The 16,732-nt window shown below is 50.5% G+C and overlaps 1 protein-coding gene across 2 annotated transcripts in view; it reads left to right on the top strand.

Moving 5' to 3' along the window:
• The window catches only part of Ttc7a (tetratricopeptide repeat domain 7A), a 100,807-nt gene that overhangs the window by 31,415 nt on the left and 52,660 nt on the right, over window positions 1–16,732 (top strand). For both annotated transcript variants that reach the window (XM_060363336.1, XM_021658392.2), the window contains 3 exons: window positions 7,934–8,012; window positions 8,909–9,066; window positions 9,559–9,622. In XM_060363336.1, the coding sequence (XP_060219319.1) occupies window positions 7,934–8,012; window positions 8,909–9,066; window positions 9,559–9,622 (301 nt within the window). The remainder of the gene's footprint in view (window positions 1–7,933; window positions 8,013–8,908; window positions 9,067–9,558; window positions 9,623–16,732) is intronic.

Below are 16,732 nucleotides of genomic sequence, written 5' to 3'. Positions count from 1 at the left end.
GCTACTTGTTTGCTCCCTTCTGCATTCTGCATACTCAGGCAGGAAGAATGGGAGGGAGAGCGGGCAGGAGGTACTCCCGGCAGGTGAGGTGTTGACTTGCCACACTCTCTCTGAAAGGGCAAGCCAGTTCTGATGCTTTTCTGTTCCAAGTCACTCGGCTCCCTCCCTTCATCTCTTCTGCCCCTGAAGCACACATTTCAGTCCCAGAAGCCAAGACACTGGCTCCACCCTAGCCACAGCGCATAGAGAGGAATGGAAATTAATCATCATTTCTTGCCAAGGAAACAGCTCAAAAGTCTCTGGGAGTGAGCAGAAGTCCCCAGGACACAGGGCAGTTACTCAGCCCTCTCTTCGTTTCCTGTGGCCCCATGCAGGCTAGCCCTGGGCTCTGCATTTACAGACATTCAAAGCACAGACTATAGTGCTCTGGGCCCATCTGGGTTACAAGTTATTTCTTGGAACCGTTTTCTTATACTAGTAGCTGTTATTTGCTCACTGTGAGATGGGCAGAAGCCTGTTGCCCTTCTGTGTAATCCTGTGAAGGTGGAACAGATGCAGTCCCAATTTTACCAAGGAAAAGAAGAGGGAGGGAACTTGAAGTCACAGGCTGTTAGGGCTCATAAAGCCTTGGAAGCTGGCATGTACCTGAGTCCATCCAAGCCTCCACCTAAGGCTGTGCTCATTACATAATCCCAACCCAGCATACCCTGTCCACTGTGACCTTTGTAATTACACATTATTGTCCAACCCCTGGGGAATCACAGGTTCTAATATTGTTCTTAAATAAATATATTAGTTTCCTTAGCCCAAAATTTCTCTGCCTTAACACTGTTTTTGTGTTCGTTTTGGGGGCTGTCTGGGCCATGGTAGGTTTTATCAACATCTCTGGCGTTTACCCATTAGACACCAGAAGCACTCCACCAAGAATGACAACCAAAAATATATTCACAGGCATAGGTGCATGCTGGGGTGGAAGGGCAGGCAGCCCCCAGTTGAGAACTGTTGTTTTAGCATAAAGTGCTAGAACTATTGTCTTAGCCTAAAGGGCAGAAGTTCTAGGGTGAGTCCATTAAGTTACAGCCCTGCCCATCTGAGTTCTTGGGAAAGTAAGAAAAACCCTTTCAGTGTGCGGGAGGTTTCTAGAGCAGTGGAGGAGCAGGACTGGTCCTGAGAGAGCAGAGGCCACCCAGCAGCTCATTCCTAAGGAGCCCCCAGTACCTGCTGTATACAGGTGTTCACCTTTGCTGTGTGGTTGGACCTGTGAACAGGTTCAGGCAGGCCCCAGAAGCAGGAGTGGGCTGCTGCCTGGGACGGGGTCAACTCCAGAGGTGGCTGAGGTGTGTGGGGTTGGAGCCGGCTGTGGTGTTGCTCTGTGTCAAAGGAGCTTCCTTTAGTAGAACCTTGGCTTGGTCCTCGGAGGATCCTCTGCTATGAATGGGGTGGGGCCGGATCAAGCAGCCCCCACCGGCCCACATGAGCCCTTCCCTCGGCAGAACCTTCCCCTGCCTCCGCCCATGCTGCCCCCTGCCCAGTGAAGGATGTTATTATGCCTGAGACTGGTCTTGTCCACTGTTCACAGTGGGTGGCATTCGCTTGGTCCCCACAGTTTCCCTCATGTTCTGAGCTTCCAGAAGCCTAGGTCTCTTTCATCCTGGTTAAGACTGAGGCTGATGGGAAGTTACTCATATGTCTGAGTGACACTCATTCTTTCCAGGGGCCTTGCCCTATTGATTTAGCAGCTGATTCCTCCAGATGAAGCCCGCCCTTTGTGCTGTGGTGATAGTGTTCCTAACTGACCTCAGTTAGAAAGCCCCAGTGAACAGGCTGGGGCCCAGGAAGCCTGGGGGACGTCACTTCTCCTCTGAGCCACTAGAGGGCAGGCATGGATTCCAGTTGGAGCCTGGCCCCAGGCAGTTCTGTGGCCGCTGGGCCTCCAGGAGGGGGAGCCTTTCTGAACGCTGGAGGAGGGCACAGACAGGCAGTTGGCCCCGGAGTGATACTTGTCAAGGAGCCTCAGGAAGGCGCTTGGGTCTGCAAGGAGCAGTTCCAGGGGTGAGGCAGCAGAGGACTAGGAGGTGGGCAAAGTAACACAATGTGAGCCGAGAAAGCTGGTGTCCCCGGTGCTGGGACCACAGCAGGACCGAGGGCCCTAGGTACTTGCCAAGAGCAGGAATTAGAATAGCTCTGCTCCTTCACACCTCGCAAGCAAGCAGACATTTCTCTTTGGGTTGTTGTTCCCCTTCCTTGTGCTTAGAACTAGCAGGACCTATTTTATATTCAGGGTTGGGGTAAATGCATTGTTTAATTACTAAGGGGTACTTTACACTGAATCCCAAACAAGGGAGAACAGAGTGCTTCCCAAGGGAGTCACCTCACTCCCACCCCAGCTAAGTGGCTCCTTTAGACCTGTAATCAATCAGTCAGTCAATCAGTCAATCAATCTCTTACCCCCAAGTTGCCCTACCTTTTCTTCTAGGTGCTAAGTGTCACTTTAAATAGGCAGTAATGTGTCTTGTTCTCAGCGGCCATGTATCTGCAGGCCTGGAGTGAGGGGCCAAGATTGTTCCCACTGGGTTTCAGAGTCCAGAAAAGCCTGTGCTGCGCCTCCCTGCCTTTGGTGTTGGTGGTCTGCTCTGGGGGACAAGAAACCCTCTCTCTAGGCATAACCTGTGTTTGCTGCTTATGCCCATTTCCTCACCTTCCCTAACTCGCTGGAACAGAAAGCCCACTGCCTGGGTGAGCTCTGTGCCCAGCATCCTCGGTCTTTCATGCCTGGCTTCACTCTCGAGGTGGGAAATTTTGTTGTTGAGGTAGATGGTTTGAATCTCTGATGAAAACGAACATCTGGATAACCACTGAACTCCGCCTGACCTTGACCTCCAATGGCTGGGACTTGCCACCCTGCCACACTCCTCAGGGTGCTTGGCCGGAAATCCCTCGTGCACAGCGCCAGCCCTCAGATGGGGACTTCTAATTAGGCCAAGTCATCATTAAGCACCTACTGTGTGCAAAACGCTAAGTTCCCAGGAAATCAGGAGCACAGTTATTTTAAAAGAAAGCAGACACCTTATATGCAAGGCCGTAGATGGGATATTCACTCATTCAGCCTCTTTCACTTGCTCCACATTGACTGCCACTTGCAGACAGCACAGCTGGCCAGGCACCTAGCATGCAGAAGGCACTTTGTTAATGACATGGTGAAATGAGTCGCAGGAGTCCTGGAGCTCAGATGGCTAGGAGAGGGAAGTGTGAGCATACAGGTGAGAAGACAGATATTGTCTTTCTCCAGGGTCTCAGAGCCAAAAGTGCTGTGTATTAGCCTATTGGCCTTGGGCACATGATTCCCAGAGAGACAGGCACCTGGCCAGCTTTAGTTTCCCATTAGAGGGGGTTGGAGTGGAAGCATCTTAGGGATAGATAGATAGAATAGATAGAAGACAGGGTTTCTCTGTGTAGCCCTGGCTGTCCTGAAACTCACTCTATAGTTCAGGCTGGCCTCGAAATCACAGAGATCCACCTGCCTCTGCCTCCCAAGTGCTGGGATTAAAGGTGTGGGCCACTACGCCTGGCCACCGTGGTAATTTCTCAAGGGCACTGAGTACATCATGCATTCTCCTTGGACTTAAGTGATGGAGCCTTATGAAAATTTTTGAAGACTGAACACAGTCAAGGGCTTTGGAAAATGTGTAGCACTTCGGGTTAGGGGGAAAAGAAGGACTCGGTGGTTTCTGTGTCCCACCTTCACCTGAAGTCCTCTGCAAGCTGAGCTGTACACACACACACACACACACACACACACACACACACACACACCACCCGCCTCTTGGCCAACTGGACTTGACTTTAGTTGGAATATAACCAGCTTCCTGGCTTCTCCCTATGCAGCCTGTTTCTGGGCCAGGGTTTGTTTGAGGCTTTGTTTGGATATTGTTAAAAGTGGGCAGCTTGGCTCAGAAAGGTCAGCAGGAGAGACCAGAACAAAGAGATCTTTCAAGCTGGCTTCTCACGGGGCAGCCAGAAATGGCTGGGGAAAGCCCCAGCTCCTCCTGGCAAAGGCAGCTGCAGGTTGGGCTAGGATTGCTTTCAGGCTGTGGCCATCTGCGACGTTTGAGGACCCCCACCTAGGCATTCCTTTGAGGGGCAAGCTGAAGCAGAGGAAATTGTCAACATGCAGAGCCAGGCAACCTGGGCTAGAATTCCAAGTCTCCCTGTGTGGCCCTGGCCGCTGCAACCTCTTATGTGGATTGTTTCTTTAAAGGCAGTAAATAAAAGTTGGGATTTACTCACAACGCCTGAGGGTGATGATTTACTCTGCAAGAGCATTCCTGGGAACCTATTCAGATGCTGAAATCTCTTATAGATCTGAAAATTATTAAAACAGGCAAACAAACAAAAAGGCTTTGGGATACAGGATCGTGTTAGAATCAGCCTCTGTTCCTTCTTTGTGTCCTGGGAGTGGTCAGTTCCTGGATATCAGCACCCCTTCCTCAGCATCCGGGAGTAGCCTGTCTGCTGGTCTTGGGACATGAAGACCAGCATGTCTTTGGCAGCGGTGCTCCCTCCTGTGGCGGGGAAAGGAGAGGCATTAGGCGCTCTTGGCTCCAGCCTCCTGGTAGCAGCCTGGGCCAGCATGCCAAGGAATAGTCTGGCAGGTCGCCCATTGAGTGGAAAATCACCCGAGGCCCCAGGAGTGGCCTGCCTCGGCCTGTGGACCCAACTGTCAGGATGCTTATCACCTCTCTCCTGGGAGCGCCCATATCTGCCTTTATGGTCCCTCCTTGTGTGGGCGTGGTCTGTCTACTGGGGCATCTGTTCTTCAGGCTGGGGGCTAGAGCTGGTGGGAGACAACTGCGAAGCTAGGGCCTGTTTGTCAAACACAGTCATCCGGGAAACACATGCTTATGTGGTGATTTAGCTCCTGAGCACCCATGTCAAGTATAGTGAAAGTTACAGTGTCGTTAGCATAGCATTCAGAACCCCAATTAGGGGAAAGAATGGTTTGTAGGGACACCTCTGCCACATGGCTTGGTGTGCTTTGGGGTGTCTTACCACATTCCCAACAGCTCCGAAGAAATGAGGGATCTTCCTATAGCCAGGGAGAGGTAGCAGCCACCTCACATTTCCAGGAGTGTGGTATTTTCATGTCCAGTTGCCCCTTCTGAAACCTGGCTTCTCTGACTAGGAGAACACTAGTGGGGGTGGGGGCCAAAATCTGTGCCAGAGTTCTCAAACTCGAATGTCCCCTGGAAAGTACTGGGGCTTTGATCAAAGCCAGATTCCCACCTGAGTTTTCCATTACAGGTTGTAATGGGGCCTCAGAACTTGTATTTCTTTTTCTTTTTAAAAATATTTTTACTGATTTACTGAGAGTTTCATACATGCTTGCAATGTATTTTGATCTTACTCACCTCCTCCTAGGTCCACCCTCCTCCCTAACCCGCTCCCCACTTCATGTCCTTTCATTTCTTTTATAATCTACCCAGTCCAATTTGTATTGAATATATTATATGCTCCTGTGTGTGGCAACATCCAGGGGAATGTTGTTGACCAAACCAGGAGCCACACCCTTAAAGAAAACTGGCCCTCCCTTCTCTGAAAGCCTCAACTGTCAGTAACTCCTCAGCCAGGGGTAGGGTTCAGGGCCCTCCCCAGTCTGTGCTAGAATGTTGACTGGCGTGATCCTATACAGGCAACTACAGATGCTGTGAGTTCAAGAGTGCAGAAGTCCTGTCATGCCTAGAAAATCCTGCTCTAATCTGGACCTCTGGCTCTTACAATCTTTCTGTCTCCTCATTGCAGTGGTTCCTGAGTTTTCTTGTGGGGTAGGGTAGGGGGTGACATGACATAGAGCCTGCATTTCTTTTTTAAGATTTCTTTAGTTTACTTTTATGTGTATGTGTGTTTTGCCAGAATGTATATATGCTATATATTTAACTACGGAGGTCAAAAGAAGGAGTTGGATCCCCTGGAACTGGAGTTGTGGGTGGTTGTGAGCCCCCTGCGGGTGCTGGAAACAAAACCTGGGTCCTCTGCAAGAACAACAGACACGCTTTCACCAGGCAGCCATCCTTCCAGCCCCTGAACTTTCATTTCTAACAAGTTCTTGGCACTCTGCTGGTCCAGGGACTGACTGTACTTTGAAAGGCTCTGGTCTGACTCATCATTTCCTAGTGTGTAGGCTGAGCACCTTTAGTGATAAGCATGATGGAATTAAGTAATGCATACACTGGCTTGTAAAAATTACTTTTGCTTAAAAATACTTCTGCACTTAATATATTTTGAAAAACAAAACCCAACTCGCACAACAAACCCATGATTTCAAGCATTTTTTAAAAAATGATAGTAAGATATCTACTAGGTTAAAAAGAAAGAAATATAATCAAAAGTACTACATAAATAATGATGCTGGTGATGGACTAGTAGTAAAATTTGGGAAGGTAGCATGCCAACAAGGAGTCTTACGACACAGAGCTGAGCATAAGCCCGTGTTTTGCAGATGAGATCGTGGGCCAGAGTGGTAAGCTTTCGTTCCTGATGCAGGACAGAGTTAGCAGCAATGGGCCTTGAGCCTCAGGAGGCTGAGGTTCCCTGCCTGCTTTATGGTGGTTTCTTCTGCATCCTGACTGACCTTACTCCAAGTCTCTGTCTGCATTCTTAGGCTTACCAACAAAGGTCTGCACTTTCAACCTTGGGAGTGTGTAGTTTTTTTAGCTTCCAAAGTTTCTCTGAACGCAAAGGGGTTGATCTGCACAATCTTGTCATACTGTAGGCCCTGGGGGCTGAGAAGTTAGGGGATGACAATGGCTTTCCTGGTTCCCAGCTACAGCTTGGTCCCTCTCAGTGCTGGCCCAGCAGCCTCTGCTTTCCCTTGTCTGATGTGGTCCCAGGAAACTTCTGTTCAAATAAGTAGAGCCATCTCCTGAGCACAGGCTTGCTTCATAGAAGGAGCTGCGATAGACCAGAGCTTTGGGAACACATGAGTTCTTGCCCACAGCCAGTGTCTTACCTAGCCACAGTGACCTTGTGGGTCAGTGTGTGCTTCAGAGGAGGAACCAACAGGCATACAGTGCCGTGGGAAGAAAAACGAGGTCACAGAGGAAGGAATGATGTTGGAACTGATGTCTTCAAGGAGGGTGGGGGAAAGGCCGAAGGCAGTGGGGAAGCTAGTCCTAAGACTTGACTTTGACAACTACAGTCATCCAGGAAACACATGCTTATGTGGTGAGAACTGAGATGTGGGAGAGGAGGCCAGCCAGGCAGCTCCAGAAGGCCATGCTAAGGACCCTGCCTTAGGGGGAGGTTACCTCCAAGAACATGAGACCCCTTTCAAGCTCCAGGCCACAACCTACTTGGGCTGCAAAGTGGAGCAGGTAGGCTGCAGCCAGCATTTTAAAAAGGCAGAGTAGGCAGTGGAATAGATCAGAGCATGTCAGAGTTGACTACATGTAGATACTGAATCAAGAACCCATCATTAGAGAAGGAAAGCATCCTCAAACACTGAGTTGTGATCTGAGTTTTATTTCTCATTGTGGGTCATGCCCTAACACCCTGAGGGAGTGGGCCTGGCTGGTGTGGTCATCAAGGTGAGGCAAGCTGTAGTGGTAGGGACCAATGAGGATGAATTTCAACATGATCCAGTTGCAGCAGGGTTCAAATGAAGAAGCCAGAAAGTCCAACATAGCACTTGGGCCAAGATGACTTGTTTGTAGTACCAAGTCTTGGCGTCTTGAGCCCCTGCATTGCTAGGGGCTCCCTCATCAGCTTATCAGTCCTAGACCTTGAGGGTCCTGGATTTACAACTCTGGTTTTCATCCTATCCATTGAAGGTGTTCAAAGAAAACTCAATCAGACAAGCCGCCTGATAGGTGCTGGGTTATAAGGGTAACTGTGGAGCACGGCTAACAATGAACCCACCTTTGCTCTTCTCCTCCAGGAACATCGTGAAAGGCATGAGGGAACTCCGGGAGATTCTGAGGACCGTGGAGACCAAAGCAACGCAGAACTTCAAAGTGGTAATGTGGCTGTTGGCTGTGGCAGGTTTTTGCAGAGGTCAATTTCAATGGGAGACAACACAAGCGCTAGCAGGAGGCCCATGACCTAGAGATGTCATATGCATGCCTATGCCCATCCTCTTCTGCTCTCAGCAGGCATTGTTAATTGTTCCCAGAGTACTTTCCCATCAAGCCTGGGAAGCACCCTCTTCATCCCCTCTTCTTCATCAGGGCAATGGAGATGAATGACTCCTAGCATTAGAACAGTTGAAATCTGCCACCATCCCTTGCATGAGCAAGATGTGGTATGGCTCGCTTCTTTATTATCTTAATAAATGTCATTGATCAGCCAGGTATAATGGCGCATGCCTTTAAACCCAGCACTCGGGAGGTAGAGGCAGGTAGATCTCTCTGAGTTCAACAACAGCCTGGTCTACAGAGTGAGTTCCAGAATAGCCAGGGCTCTTAACACAGATAAACCCTGTCTTGAAAAACCAAAAAATAAAATAAAAATAAATGTCATTGACTCTCCTTTCACATCTCAAGTGAGGCCAGTGTTCCTAGACCCTTGGATCTCCAAAATCAGAGCCACAACTGTTTTTATTATTCTCAGTTGTTTATTATTCTCACTGTCAACTGAGATCTGTCTCTAGGAAGTCTTCTGTACCTGCAGCCTCCGGCTTCCTCCCACCTCTGGAAGGAACTGCAGAGTCTTCAGTGCCTAGAGCTAGGAGAGGAGAGAAAAAAATGGGATAGAGCTATACAAGGCCATCCATGGGAGAGGTGGGAGGCTTCCATGCTAGAGGGACTGAGAAATAAGGGACTTGGGAGTGGAGTTGTGGGGACCCCCGGAGGCCGGGGACAGCGTGCGGACAGGATAGCCACACAGGCAAGCTGAGTCTCTCCCTCTCTGGCAGATGGCGGCCAGGCACCTGGCAGGAGTCCTGCTGCATTCCCTGAGTGAGGAGTGCTACTGGAGCCCCCTGTCCCACCCTCTGCCTGAGTTCATGAGCAAGGAGGAGAACTCATTCGTCACCCAGACCCTCCGCAAACCTCAGCTCTATGAAGGAGACAAGTGAGTGCCACCTGCCCTGTTGTGCCACGCTGGTCTCACCATGTGTACAGGCTCTGTTCCCTGGCTCCTCCCTATACCCTGCTTTCCCGGCCTCCTGCCTGCACAGTGCCAGGCCGACATTTTAGACTCTCTGATGGGGTCGGGGGAGAATTCTTCATGGCTCCTGGAAGCCACACATTTGGAGGTTTCCTGACACGTCTCTCTGATGTGCCAGTTGAAGGTGGAGTCTGTAGCCAACAGCAGGGCCTCTTGCTTTCTCCCCGTGGTTCACCTCAGGCCGGGGATGGATGGGCCATTTCTAGCAGCAGCCTTTGAGGTTCAGAATTCCGGGGCTTGTTAGGAGCTGCACATGGTATTCGGTGCCTGTGAATTATGCAGGAGAGGGTCACCTTACCAGGCTGGTGTTGACTTGGGGCACAAGGACTGCTTGAGGGCCAGAGGTGCTGTTGATGTGGGCCGGCCTACAGCCAGGGATGCCGTTGTGTCTTCCAGCCTCTACTGCCCAAAAGACAACATAGAGGAGGCCCTCTTGCTGCTGCTCATCAGTGAGTCCATGGTAAGCCCCAGGCACCACTGACCCCAGAGGGTTGGGGTTATGGAGAATGATGGGGTAGGCACAGGCTACGCGTGGCCTAGTCCAGCTCTGCCTCCCAGGGATGCCCTGAAGACGTGAGCTTCTTGGCCCTCCCTACACACACACTGTGAGTCCGTCTCATCAGTCTTGGGTTTGGCCCCACCAGCTGTGCCCCCGGCTACGCTGAGAGACCTAGTGGCTGTTCCCAGGTGGGTAGGGACTGAGTGCATGTGGATACCTCTTCTAGGATCACAAGAAATGATTCTCACAAATCAGTAGTCTGCAGTGAGCAGCCGTGTGCTGGCCACTGTGACCAGTGGATGGGAGAGATCACATAGGGGGCTGAAACTTAAGGAGTGTCTTGGAGGCACAAGATCTAGATCTAGTATTTTGGAGGCACAGGCTCCAGCACTGTGCTAGTTAGCTGAGGGCCAGAGACAGTCATCCTGCCTTCTTGAGCCTCAGTTTTCTCTTCAAGAGATGGTAACTTGGAGTTAAGTGTGGATAGAATTCACGTTCTTGCAATAGCTGTTGATTATCTGCCTTGTGCCTGGCCCTGTTCTAGAACCAGAGAGGCAGCAATGAGCAAAATGGAGACAAGCCCCTGCCCTCATGCAGTTCACGTCTTAGTAAGTGGTGGTGGTAATAAAGAAGTGAATGATTCCAGTATCCAGGCTATCCAATCGCATTTGCATACTATGGAAAAATAAGGCAGTGGGGACCACCTCCCACACCCTGAGGGATACATACATGAAAGTGTGCATGTGCACACGTCATGGTGACCTCAATACTCAGCAGTGTTTCACGGTGCTTTGGAGGCTCCTCCAAGGAGAACATGATGTGGTCAGGTAGCCCTGCAGGTGTGAGATGAAGGACGGACCTCTCGCTCCAAGGGAAGCTCAGGAAAGGAGAAACATGGGTTGCAGATGCCTGCCTGGCTGGGTCCATGACCTTCCATGGCAAAGCCCACCAGTGCTGGTGAGCTGGGAAGCCAAGCTGAGAGACAGGGGTCTTAGGTGACCCATCTGGGAAGCAGGGGTCTATTCAGTGATCACACGTGTTTCCTTGGCTGTCAGTATGGATGATGCCAGGGCTTGCCTAGGGCACTTGTGTGGCCCACCTCTGGCTGTACAGGTCTCTTGGTAAGTAGACACGGGGAGGGATACTGGACCGTAAGGCAGGGAGACTGCCCTTCCTGAGGCCAGCCATTCTAGATCTGAACATCACTGAGTGAAGGGCATACTGGGGTGGGATACGGCTGACCAGGCTAGGCATTATCATAAAGGCATGCAAGGGCTGGAGAGATGGCCCAGAGGTTAAGAGCACTGGCTGCTCTTCCAGAGGTCCTGAGTTCAATTCTCAGCCACCACATGGTGGCTCACAATCATCTGTAATGACATCCGGTGCCGCCTTCTGGAGTGCAGGCATGCATGCAGGCAGAACATTGTATATATAATAAATAAATGTTAAAAAAGGGGGGTGCATGCCAGGGGCGTGCTTGTTGCTTCAGGGGGAGGGACACCTAACAGCTTAGCCAGATTTGGAGACTGGAGTACTCAGTGTTGGATTTGTTCATGGGGACCTGGAAATGACTTCTTTCTCTGAACACAGACAGAATCTCAGATTTAAAATTTTAGGTTTCTTTTCTTTCTTTTTCTTTCTTTCTTTCTTTCTTTCTTTCTTTCTTTCTTTCTTTCTTTCTTTCTTTCTTTCTTTCTTTCTTTCCTTCCTTCCTTCCTTCCTTCCTTCCTTCCTTCCTTCCTTTCTTTCTTTGTTCCTTCCTTCCTTCCTTCTTTCTTTCTTTGTTCCTTCCTTCCTTCCTTCCTTCCTTCCTTCCTTCCTTCCTTCCTTCCTTCCTTCTCTCTCTGCCTCCCAAGGGCTGGGGTTAAAGGTGTGCCACTATGCCCCCGCTAGCCCTTTCTCCCTTAAGTTGCTCTTGTCACATACTCCCTACCACGGCCACCAGTTTTTATGGCTTTTTGTGGATTAGAGCCCAGGACCAGAGCTCAGGTGACTCTCCTCTAAGGTTATTGACACTGCTGGCCCAGATACCTTAAGCTGCCCTAAGTCTCAAAACAGAATGGCCTGTTATCAGAATATGGCCCACACCTGGCCCCACATTCCCTGAATACAGACCTTTCTCCAAGCAGCTCTTTCTTTTTTAGCTTGAGAGTAGCCTGCTGACCTGTCCAGGAGTTGCAGAGCCTCCACGCTGGCTAGCCAAGTGTGGCCCCGGGAAATTCTTTGTAGCGTGCTGTGTAAGGGGCTGCATGGTCTGGTTTGCATGGCTGCTAGGAGGAGGTGCCTCCTAGGGTTGGCGGGGTTGTTTCCTCTTACGCATACCAGCCCCAGCAGTCAACAACAGAGAACCGTAGGGTCCCATCTTCAGACTCCCTCTCCCTCACTGAAGATCTGGCTAGAGATCAAATCAGCCTTTCTTTTGTAGCCTCCTTCCCTCAGGTTACACACTTCTCATCTTGTTTTGTTTAGAGACAGGGTCTCACAGTGTAGCTTTGGCTGGCTTCGAACTCACTATGTAGATCACACTGTCATTGAACTCACAGACATCCCCTGTCTGCCTCTTATCCTATATGCTGGAATTAAAAGCGTGCCCCTCCATGCCCAGCACATTCTTTTTTATTAATTTGTTTGTTATCTGAATTTTGTGTATTTGGGCATGTACATATCATAGTGTGATTATGGAGGTCAGAGGACAGCTTGCGGAAGTCAGGTTTCTCGCTGCATGGGCTCTGGAGATCCAGATCTTTCATCACACTTCACCTCCTGAGCCATCTTGCTGACCCCTCCAATTGCACTGTTTAGCCAGAGGAGAGCTGAATTATGGGTCGTGTCAGGTTCTGCTCTGACCCCTCAGTTCAACCCTAAGGTTCTATGAACTATAGCATGGCCTCTGTGTGCCTGAGGGATTGTCCTCATATCTTTGCTGTTGGCTAGTTTGGGCTGTACATGACACGCTTACAGAAGAACCTGTGGAGCAGCAGCTGGCAGCCTTGCCCATGACTTTGCAGTATCTCTTAGACTAACTCCTGCAGCGCCAGCCCAAGGTCACTGTCACCATTGCTCCCCACCTCCAGGATGTCCAGAGCAGCCACCCAGCAGAGGGTATTGTGGGTTTCTGAGTGCTGCAGCCCCACTTTTATGGTTAGGAACTCAGAGAGTGGTTGTATGGGGTCTGTGTGCATGTCTAGTGCTGGCACATGGCTTTTGTTATGTGCTAACCCGTGTGATAAGATGAGGGAACCATATCTTCAAAGAGATAAATAGAAATCACCAATGTCTTCCCAATGACATAAGGGATTTGATTTATAACTGCTTGAAGATTTATGTTTTGGACCCAGTTTTGTATCTTTAGGGCTAACAGAACATTTCAAGTTCTACTCACATCTGTACATCTATCACGGTGCCCACCAGTTACTCATCCATGCATGCGCCCCTTTGCCCACCCACCTGCCCTCCACTCACCCACTCTATCCAACCGTCTATTCACGGACTCAACACTGTTCATCACTTCATCTTCTTTTGAGCAGCTGTGCAGTGCTGGACTGTGCTCAACATGGTAAATAAAATAAAGAACAGTTTAAAGTCCTCGTCCCCAGTGCACACACACCTAAAGCATTCAAGCCAGCTGAATCTTTGGTACTGTTTTCGTTGAGCTGAGAAAGAGTTCATTGCTGGTGTGGCCTTTCAGAACTGGGAAGGTACAGAGGCCTGATCTGGAACAAGTATGGGAGGTTGGTGGTATCTCTGGGGACTGGGGCCCTGCACCTTAACAAACTCGCTCTGTGTTGTGCCAGAACCAGGCCCCTGGCTGTGTGGATCTTGTGCTTGTCATCTATAGCTGAGCAATATTCTTCTCTCCCTATTTTCTTGTCTGTAAGATGGAGTTAAGAAACCCTCCATGGAAAGAGTTTGGCTTGTTTAAGTAAGAAAATGAACACAAAGCCATGTCTTTGGATTGTTCAGTGCATGTTTTTTTGTCCTGGGGTCGGGAGGCTTGACTCTGACTTAGTTGCCCTTGAAAATGTTGTAGGCTTTAATCTAGTTGGGAGGCTGAAGGTATTAGTCTATTTCAAAGAAAGGGGCTTCCTAGGTGGGCTTCCATTTGGGACTCAGCAGATGAGACATCGCATCCTGCCTTTTGGCTCCTGGTTGCTCGAACACGAGGCCTTGCCCTACAGGAGGCTGCCAGCTCAGAACCCGTGGCTCAGTACCCATGACAGGAAGACTGTGACATCTGCCTCGGGAAAGGTGGCGCTGGGTAGATGAAAGCTGTCCCAGAGCATGGTTACTCTTGGCTCGGCGGACTAGCAGCTCAAGAGCTGGTGGTAATTATGTCTGCCAAGTGGGGGTCACCAGCAGGAGCCAAACGTGGCAGTGTCCTCCAGGGAGGGGAGCATCATTGGGCACACATTTCCCAGATGCTTCTTTCTGGGGTGTCAGCAGCTGATCGCAAGGTTCCATTGCTTGATGGAGGGGCTGAGCCTATGAAGCCTCTGAACAGGGCTTTGGGTATCTTGAGTCAGGAACCCATTCTTCACAAGGAGACAGCATCTAAGACTTGACTGGGGAGACTCTGTCTGCATTTTGCTTTGGTTCCTTCAGCAAAGCCAGCCCAAGGCCTTGACTGATGGTATCAGTCAAGACTACTGGACACTTACGCTGAGGAACCTGGAATCAGGGGAGCAGTTGGGGGGAAATCAGACCATGTGGGTTTCATTGAATTTCTGCCCTCTGTGGATTAGTCCCTTTACCTGGCCTCCCTCGGTCTTCTCTGAAGTAGGATGAGAGTAGGCAAGAGGGTTGTGGGACTGACTTAGAAAGTGTTCTCCCACCTGGATGGGAATTCTATCTGGGTTCAGGGTTGAGAGGACTGAGCTGGGCAGAGGTGAAGATCAGTGCCAGCTGAGCCACATCCAGTAGACATTGGGAACTGCCAGAATAATCTACTGTTGTTTGGGAAAGCATCAGGGCCTGGACTGGCTCTTAGTCATTAATCTTCAGGGTCTCAAGTCCTCTGCTGGGAAGGTTATGCTTGTTCTACTGCTGTCTGGGTTCATGGGCCAGATAAATTGATGGGTGTGAGAATTCCCTTTCTGAGAGGGCAATGGAAGTCCTACACCTAGAGGGGGTGCCTCAGTAAGAGTTGTGCCTGCCTGAGGAAATGAGGATTCCTGTATTTGTGTCAGGGACATTTGTCCAAAGAGCACTGGTGGGTCCTGCTGGGGATATAGAGCTGCTACGTGATGGGAACGTGGCTGGACTCTTGGCAGTCTAAAGCTCTAGTCTCAATGAAGTTATCCCAGGAGAACCACTAGAGGGACAACAGTGAGGAATAGGAACCCCTCTGGGGCGTTCTGCCTAAGGATCATATGCTTGGCTTAAATAAGGACAGAGCCTCCCGCAGCAAGACAAAGGCTGGGTGTAGGAGTCACAGCAGTTCACGGTAGGCAGGGTGGGCAGGGAAAAGCCCAGAGAGAATAGTCACCTTTATCCCAAGAGCAACGCAGAGGATGGTGGTGAGATGGCAGGTCAGCGGCTGTGTTTACCCTAGCAAGTGCATTCGCATTACTGCATCGGATCTGGAAGCCTTCACTGGATCTGAAGTCTTCCTGATTAAAGCAGGCATCTGAGGCCGTGTACACAGACAGGAAAGGGAAAGAATGTGGCTGAGACTAACTCCAGACCAGCTACTTGTGAAGTCTGTGGACCTCTGCGGCCTAAGGGCAGCAAGCCGGAAGAAGAGGGATGGGGAAGGCTGGGAAAGCTTCTGGGGAGGGTATTGCGAGCCTAGCTGTGGTACCCCCTGCCTCTGAGGTTTGTTCTGGCTCCCAAGCCACACTTGAATTCGTGTTCCTTTGTGGCTCACTAGCTATCGCCTAGGACTTCCTTTTCTTTTCTGCTCCAGTTTCCCCACCCAACCCCATTACCATGGTTACATACACAGGCACTGCCCAGCAACCAAGCCCAGCATATGTGTGTTGTTCTTTTTTTTTTTTTTTTTTAATGCTGCCCCCAAAGCCATGGTAACAGCTGGGCAGAAACCTGCTTCTGGCTTCCCATGGGAACTCTGTTCCCCTCTTGCACAAAAGCTCGATGGACGTTAAGAGCATGCCCTTACTGTCTGCAGGTCGAGGGGCAGGTCATCTTGAGGACTTGCCCTGTCTTATGTTTTCATTTTCCCTGATAACACCCAGTTCTGGAAATCCACCCCTCCCTCCCACTAGACACACCCAAAAGCCTGTCCTCTTAGAGGGCAAGTTCTAGAGTAGACACAGGAAGCAGTTTCCATGCCAGCCCAGAGCAGTCTCCCCGGGATATTGCTTGCTCTACAAAGGTGGATTTATAGAGTTCTGTGTTCAGGGAGCTTGGTCTAGAAATGGCATGCCCTGTTGAAACGAGTGATGAGCCAGCTATCGCTGCCAGGGCCTGGTGTGTGCCAGGGAAACAGAGGTGATCGGCTATAGGAAAGCACCCTTCCGAGCTGGGAGCTGCCAGCAGGCTGACACGAGAACAGCACAGTGACCAGACTGAGCCTTGAAGATGGGAGGTTGTAGGGCGTGCCCTTCTCACTACCCCCAAACATGGCTCCTATGCAGGGTGGATTCCCCAGTCCTTGAACGTGCCCTGCGAGGCTCCCTCTGCCTCAGGAGATGCCGCCCCCTCAGAGCGCCTGGCCTGATTTCTTCCTCCTACCAGATTGCAGTACACCTGTGCAGATATGTCCTGCAGCCCCTTCCTGAATCTGTTCTTCACCTCCTCATTCCCTCCCCACCGCTGCCTGGAGCTAAGAGCTGCTGGAGGTGAAGGAGGAGGGGGAGGTACATTGCTAGGGATGAGGCACAGGCTATGTTCCCACATGGCTGTGTGGGTGGGTTTCACTGGGAGGGAGAGGGATTTCTTGGCACTTTCCCTTCCTTGACTGTTTGCAGTTCCTGGCTAGGTTTACAGGTTGGCTAATTGATCTTTCTGAGGATTTCCTGCCATTCCTGGTACCCTCTCCCAGGCATCCTCTCCAGGGCCATCTGTGTTTCTTGAGGAGGAACACAGATCACTGTTCTGGCTGAAAGGACA

Source organism: Meriones unguiculatus, chromosome 1 (assembly GCF_030254825.1).
Source record: "Meriones unguiculatus strain TT.TT164.6M chromosome 1, Bangor_MerUng_6.1, whole genome shotgun sequence".
NCBI classification, from domain to species: Eukaryota; Metazoa; Chordata; class Mammalia; order Rodentia; family Muridae; genus Meriones; species Meriones unguiculatus.
Note: the sequence above shows the minus strand (reverse complement) of the source record. Positions and strands in the feature narration are given on the sequence as shown.